The 7,491-nt window shown below is 43.8% G+C and overlaps 1 protein-coding gene across 1 annotated transcript; it reads left to right on the top strand.

Annotated features, from left to right (window-relative positions):
- Window positions 1–559: 559 nt before the first annotated feature.
- On the top strand, window positions 560–6,204 carry LOC131972827 (hepatocyte growth factor receptor-like). Its single transcript, XM_059334564.1, has 2 exons — window positions 560–837; window positions 4,064–6,204. The coding sequence occupies exon 2, from the start codon at window positions 4,065–4,067 to the stop codon at window positions 5,307–5,309; it is 1,245 nt and encodes a 414-aa protein (XP_059190547.1). The 5' UTR covers window positions 560–837; window position 4,064; the 3' UTR covers window positions 5,310–6,204.
- Window positions 6,205–7,491: the final 1,287 nt, after the last annotated feature.

Raw genomic sequence — 7,491 nt, 5'->3', positions numbered from 1 at the left:
AAAGGTGATTATAAAAGCATGAAAAAGAGATAAATCATAGTCATTTAAGTTCCATGAGGCCATTAAACACAAAACAAGGCAATAAATGAACCATAAAAACACATTAAAAAGCATGTGGTTGAAAAATCTACCTGGTTTGGTTGTAATTGGTGGTTCTGTGCAGACACATGATTACCACCATCAAGAGCTTATAATTTACAGTTTGCTCAGTTTCCCTCGAAGTTGCATTCCTCAAAAGGTTGGGACTTTGTCTTAAACATAAATTAAGCAGAATGTGATCATTTGCTAATCCTTTGAGACAGTAAATCTCTTGTTTTTTAGGAAATATACACTCGATTTGATGCATTCTGTTTTAATCACACAGCATCCCAGCTTTTTTGGAGCCGAAGCTGTACCTGTGTGACTCACCTGAGCCCCACCGCAGCGCGAGGAGCCTCTGCGGCACCTGGACGCGTCACACAGTTTGGAGAGAAACGGGGGCGGAGCTTTACGCGCCACGAGAGGAGCTGATGTGAGAGCGGCAGCGTGTTTCTGCTGGATGCAGTCAGTCAGTGTTGAGCCTCACAGGAGTCAGCTGCCGAGCTACGAGCCAGACTTTAACTTCTGGAAGAAAAAAAACAAACAGGCAAAGTCAGACTGAGGAGGAAAAAAAACAACAACATCGGACTATTTTTTCTGGGAGTTTTCTTCTTTTTTTTCCATTCTCGGAGACGCGAAAAGAAAATCCACAGCGATCCGTTTGGATTTGATGAGAAAGTCAAGAAGTCCCGCTCTTGGAGAGATCAGCGGAATATGATTTGAATCAAGGGAACCTACAACACTGTTGCTGTCTAACAGGTGAGTTTATAAGCTAAACGTTTCTCACTCTTTCATAACTTTCCTCTCTTACTCAAACTGTAGTTTCGTGCGTAAAAACGCGGAGACCCTGACCATGAAACTCCTCACCCTCTCCTCCTCCTCCTCCTTCTCCTCCTCTGGATATTTCAGCCTGTTTTGAAATGTTTTTTCTGGCTCTTAAACACCATTTCACCAGCTTCCCATTTGTGTTTTTTGAGACCTTTCGCCATGAGTCACTTTCCTCTCCAACTGAAAACATTTTCACTGTTTCCCACCGCCTTTTGTCCTTTGAAAACACAGCCGTGCGATGAGGAGGTACATTTATTGTGTTTGGTGCAGGTGCGCTATAATGTGTCCACTATTAGTCATAATTTTAGACCAAAACAAGACTATAAACTTTAGAAAAGAAAACTAACTCTCTTATCTTTTATATTTTAACACATTCTTGTGTTTATTGGTCCCAAATACTTTCCTTTTTCATCTTTATTTTCCAAGATATCCCCATTATCCTCCCATAGTGTAGCCGTTTTCTTTTACAGTCATGGAAAAAAACCTTGTTTCCTTCAATTTCTTGTTCATTTGAATGCCTGGTACAACTAAAGTAACATTTGTTTGGACAAATATAATGATAACAACAAAAATAGCTGATAAGAGTTTAATTTAAGAGCTGATATCTAGACATTTTCAATGGTTTTCTTGATAATAAGCAAAGTCATAGTCAAGAAAACAATGGAACATGGCCAGATATCATATTTGTCCAAACGAATGTATCTTTAGTTGTACCAGGCATTAAAATGAACAAGAAACAAGGGTGGTCTAATACTTTTTTCCATGACTGAAGGTGTAAATTCCTGATTATTGAACATAAACTACTTGATTTGTAAGGATTTATCCACTAGACTTGAAAGAAAGAAGCATATTTTACAGCACAACATAGACGAATGTGCCCTTGGCTGAGCAATAAAGCATGGTTTTCTTTACAATGATTTGGATTATTATCAAGAAAACCATGAAAAATGGCTAGACATCAGCTCTTAAATTTAACTCTTGTACATTGTATACTGTATATTGTGTTTTTGGCGCTTATTAGTGATATTTTCTTCTCTAAACTTCTCATACTTTGTCTATGAGCACTTGTTAAGTTGCTCTTCTCCCTCAGACACTGTGTTTCTTCTTTCTCCTTCAGACTCACTCTAAAAAACAAATGCTCACAGTGAGACATCAGCGATAAATCAGTCAAAATGTGCACACAGGGAATCTCAGAGTTTATGCAACGTAAAACCCAGAAACCACTGTGCTGGATTCTCTTCCCTTGTTTTGGTTTTTGTCTGTTAAAACCACATGCAGATATGTAGGGCATGCAAATGTGCATTTTGCAAATCCTCTGGTGTTGCTCTCCTCTAACCCTCCTCTCTCTAAAAGCGTCTCCCAGTGGATTACCATTTAGTTATTGGGGGTTATTTATCATTTTGCAGCTCGGTCCCTCCCTCGCCTTCTCCCTCCGAGCCACGTTTGTTTTAATTGAGTTTATCTCCTCTCCCTTGGGCCCTCGCTGTCTAAACTTAGGGCCAGTGGTTTGCGTCTCGCTGCAGAGTGGGCTGCTGCTCTCTGGGGTGATTCACTGCTTTGCCACTCGCTGTGGTCTCTGTGGGGGGACGGAGCTGCAGAAGTGCTCACCCAGGTCTCTCTGCTGGTCTGTGGCGGGTCAGAGCAGTCAGACGTAGAAAGGGGTGACGATTAGGAGGGCTGATATTAAAGCTTTGTGCCACTATAGAGCCTTCAGTCACTTCAGTATGAATGGTTTCACTGCTTGTGGTGAAGTGAGCAAACCCTGGTTTTCTACTTCTGACACAGTTCCATTTATCAGTCTAAAAAAAGGGATTTTGATGGTTCTATTTTCTCCTCTATGGGGTCTATTCAGCACAGACTCAACTTTTCTCCACACAGTCACACTCCAGACATGAGGCCACCTATTCAAATCAATCAAAAATCAAATCAAAATGACTTTATTTATCCCCGAGGGGAAATTCAGTTAGTCTGTTAGAATGAGACAGCCTGATGTCTGTAGGAGAGAAGGATCTTTTGTATCTCTCCGTCCTGCAACAGAGAGAGAGGAGCCGTCCACTGATGTTTTTTTGGTCCATAAAGGTTTTGTGTAGCTGATGATCTGGGTATTTCAAGATGGCCTCGAACATCTTGACAGGTCATCTCTCCACCACAGACTGATAAAACATCTGCAGCATCTTTCTACAGATGTCCAGAGATCTGAGCTTCCTTAAGAAAAAGAGGCGGCTCTGCCCCTTTTTGTAGAGAGCGTCTGTGTTTAGGGACCAGTCCAACTTATTATCCAGGTATACACCTAGATACTTAGAACTTGGCACCACCTCCATGTCCACTCCACAGGTATTTACTGGCTGAAGGGGAGGCTTGAACCTGTGGAAATCTCTGATCATTTCCTTAGTCTTTGAGGTGTTCAGTAGGAGATAATTCTTGTGACTCCAGTCACTGAAGGCTTTTATCAGATCCCTATATTCAGATTCCTGTCCATTCCTGACACTCGCCACAATAGCAGTGTCGTCGGAGTGCTCCTGGATGTGGCAGGACTCAGAGTTGTATTTGAAGTCCGCTGAACAGGAGGGGAGCCAGAACAGTGCCTTGTGGAACCCCTGTGCTGCTCATTAATGTCCCAGAAACACAGTTCCACAACCTGACATACTGTGGTCTTCCTGTCAGGTAATCTGTGATCCAGGAGATGAAGGAAAGATCCACTCCCATCTCTCTGAGCTTGTTTTTGAGAATGTTGGGTTGGATGGTATTGAATGCGCTTGAAAAATCAATGATTCTCACATAAGCACCAGTATACATCACAATATTCAAAGATATTTATATGAATGTGTTGCAGTTCTGTGTTCCAGCAATCAATATCAATCAATATCCTTTATTTAACCAGGTGAAAAAACTAATTGAGATTGAAAACCTCTTTTCCAAGAGTGACCTGGCCAAGACGGCAGCACAAAAGCAAAAAGACACAAATAAAAATACAGTCACACACTACAAGAAAAATAAGAGTTGGATTACATGATGACCCATTGCAATCACAAGATCCAATGGAGCTTATTTCTCTGTCTTTTAAAATTGACTTGAATTCCCCCAGAGTTACGAGATGTGTTCATTTCAGCAGGGGTGTTTTAACAAATTTCTCACGTCTCTTTTTTTTTTGTAACAGGATGACTCTCCGCTCGCTCCACGCCGTCATGCTGCTGTGGGCCGTGTGCCCCGGTGCACAGGGCCAGTGTGAAAAGCCATCCGAGACCAACAAACTGAACCTCTCCATCACCTACGAGCTCCCGACGTTCACCGCAGACTTCCCCATCCAGAACATGGTGACGCTGGATGGGATAATCTACGTCGGAGCTGTGAACAGGATCTACGCCCTGGCCCCGAACCTCACCAAGCTGTCCGAGTACCACACGGGGCCGCTGCTCGCCAACGAGACCTGTGGCCAGAAATCGACCGGTTCAGGTAGCGTTGGCAGTCGGGTGGACAACCACAACATCGCCCTGGTGGTGGAGAACATTTACGACAAGGGGCTGTACAGCTGCGGCTCAGCAGATAACGGTGTTTGCCGCCGCCACGTCCTGGATGAAGACGAAAGCCCGAAAACAGTAGATGAGGAGGTCTACTGCTTCGCCAACAAGGGCCGGTATGGCAGGAGCCAACCCAGCGACTCGGACGTCGTGGTCAGCCCGTCAGGCTCTCAAGTGCTCAACGTTGAAAGCAACGTCATCACGTTTTTTGTTGGGAACTCTGAGATTCCAGGTATGGGAAATATATTGGACAGCGCGCCACGTCCTCACACCATTTCTCTGCGGAAGATGAAGACGAGCCAGAACGGCTTCACGTTCTTCTCCGACCGCTCCTACATGGACCTGATTCCGCCTCTACGTGGAAACTACTACCTGCGATACGTCCACGCCTTCCACAGCGGACCTTTCACCTACTTCCTCACGGTGCAGCAGGTGAGCAAGGACTCCCAGACGTACCACACCCGCATCGTCCGAATGTGCTCCTCGGACCTCATGATCCGCCGCTACGTGGAGATGCCCCTCGAATGCATCAGCACCGATAAAAGGCGCCGGCGCTCCACAGACGATGTGAAAGTGTTCAACATCCTGCAGGCGGCGAACGTCGCCAAGGTAACGGACGTGGAGCTGCAGAAGCAGCTGAAGGTGGATGAAGACGACGACGTGCTGTTTGCCGCCTTCGCCCAGGGGAAGCCCAACTCTCCGGAGCCGACCGCAAACTCGGCCGTCTGCGTCATGTCCATGAAACAGATAAACTACTTGTTCAAGAGATACATGCAGAGGTGCGATACTGTAGACCCGTATCACTTCACCGGATCGGACAAGAAGTCCTGCTACAATGTGGTAAGAGCTTTCAAACTCCTTCTGTGTCCTACTTTGCATTTGTGAATAATGTTGTTGGTTTCAAATGCATGCATGCAGATGGCTCTAGGGATGGGGGGGATATGTCCCCCAGAGATCCAAAGTGATCCCGATCCGTCCACCCCACTTTCAGCGACAAACATCGTCAGTAAAACAGAGGATTAATGTTCCATTAGTTAGAATATTTACATTGCAGCACATAGAGAGTCCAGCGGTGCGTTCAAGGTCTACACGAATGTCAGAATTCTCAAGGTTTTTCCGAGCTCCAAGTTCTGACTTTCAAGTTCTGACTTTTAGTGTAAACTAAACACACCATAAGGCGTTGCGGTAAGAACCTGTTAGACCCACCTTCAAAATAAAAGCAAACACATGTAGCTTTCAAAATAAGAGCACATGGATGTGTTAGTAGAGTCCACCACAGAATTCACAAGAAGACTGTCAAAATAAGATGCCTTAAATAAAACATAGAAGAACCCTTATTCTCCTTTACAATAATTATCTAAAATATGCAATGATTAAGATGGAAAAGTGGCATTAGAATGTGCAAGAGGCACCAAATTTAGGCTTTTAGGGCAAAAATGTTCTCCGGGGGAGCATGCTCCCGGAAATTGCCCAGCAATATTTTCAGGATTATGAAAGGAGGAGAGATGTTTTTGGGTCCTTCATTGAGTCAGCTTCAAGTCAGTAAATTTGTTTGGTTGCACTGGGAACCTCATGCACAAACTTCCATCTATTTATGTTAATATGTTGGTGGTTGTTTACACTACAGTTTATTTAAAAATGTTTAAATAAAACATGTTTGGGTTAAGGCATGGAGTGGAAAAATAACTCATTGAGTTGAAATCATTTGCCGACAGCTTCTTCCCCCCCGGTTCAAAAATCCCATCTGCGCTCCTGTTCAAATGTCATTGTGCTTTTCTGACAGTTGAGAAAAGAGCAACATTTCCATTTTCCTCCAGAAAACCCCCCCCACAAAGGATGGAAGGCAGACATTTGTGCTGCAGGTGTCTTCTTTGTCTTCTGCTTGAGTTTTTAAAGATTTTTTAGCAAAAAAACCCAAAACAAATTCTTCCAACAAACCCAATGTTGCTTGTTTGTTATCGTAACTAAGTTTTTCTTTTCAATACAACAAAGATTTGTGCAAAAACTCAATTTTAACTTAAAACATTGAGTCAAATAGCAAGATTCCTTTGAGTTAACTCCATTGTCTTTGTTGCCTTGACATACAGTTCTTTCGCAGCATGGACACTCAAATATTTAAGTTGAAACAACAAGTTGGGTTTTACAGTGTGGCTACTGCTGCATGAAGATATACATGCTTGACACTCATATTACTCAACAGAGTGACTTCTGAATTCTTCTTTAGGAGTTATGCAGTCGGTGTATGAACTTGGCAGGTTAGATCTTTCATTTATTTATGATGCATTTGGTTTGTTCTTTCTCGAGGTCCAGGTCACCAGCAGTAAATCGGAAAATGCTTTGCTCAAAAATGGTGTTTTAGACATAAAAGTCAGAACTTTTTTTCCTGAATGATGTCCAAAAAATACAGTCTGTGCAGATCACTAGAGCATCATCGTAACAAGGTTTTACAACGTCTTTCAGACACATAAAATCAGCCTCTATCAGTCATCTGTTGTATATGCTCTGCTTAGTTTTTTATCTTGCAGAGTTATAGTCCTCGGCTGTTTATCCGCTGCAGGCAGGTTGGCCTCAATTACTAGGTGGTCTCAGGCTCAGGCAGCCACTGAGTCTCCTGCACCTCTGTCCTTGTGCCATTGTGTTCAAGTGTCCTTGAGCAAGACACTGAAGCATGACCTCCTCCTGACTTGTCCCCCTGACCTCTGACCCCTCTGCTTAAGAACATGCATGCAACTCTGCAGCACAGGGACACGTGTATGATGTCGGCTCTGCAGCACATTGGATTTGAAATTAAACAATGACTATCAGGTTAAAGAGCTGAGTCTCAGCATTATTTGGACGCTGTTTACTTCCTTATTTGGTGGACATTGGAGGACTCTTAGCCACGAATCAGGACAGTGGAAACATGCTGACTGGTCGGGTCAGTCACCTGACCTCAGGCCAACTAATCATAATGTGTGTCACTTGTTGACGACTGAGGGCAAAGAGCCAGTTAAACTTAGAGAAAGGGAGGATGAGTGAGCTGCAGGTTTGGCAGAACATATGGGCATCACTATGGCTGGGACACAAG

Source organism: Centropristis striata, chromosome 6 (genome assembly GCF_030273125.1).
Source record: "Centropristis striata isolate RG_2023a ecotype Rhode Island chromosome 6, C.striata_1.0, whole genome shotgun sequence".
NCBI classification, from domain to species: Eukaryota; Metazoa; Chordata; class Actinopteri; order Perciformes; family Serranidae; genus Centropristis; species Centropristis striata.
The sequence above is the reverse complement of the archived record's forward strand: the minus strand, read 5'-3'. Positions and strand labels throughout refer to the sequence as shown.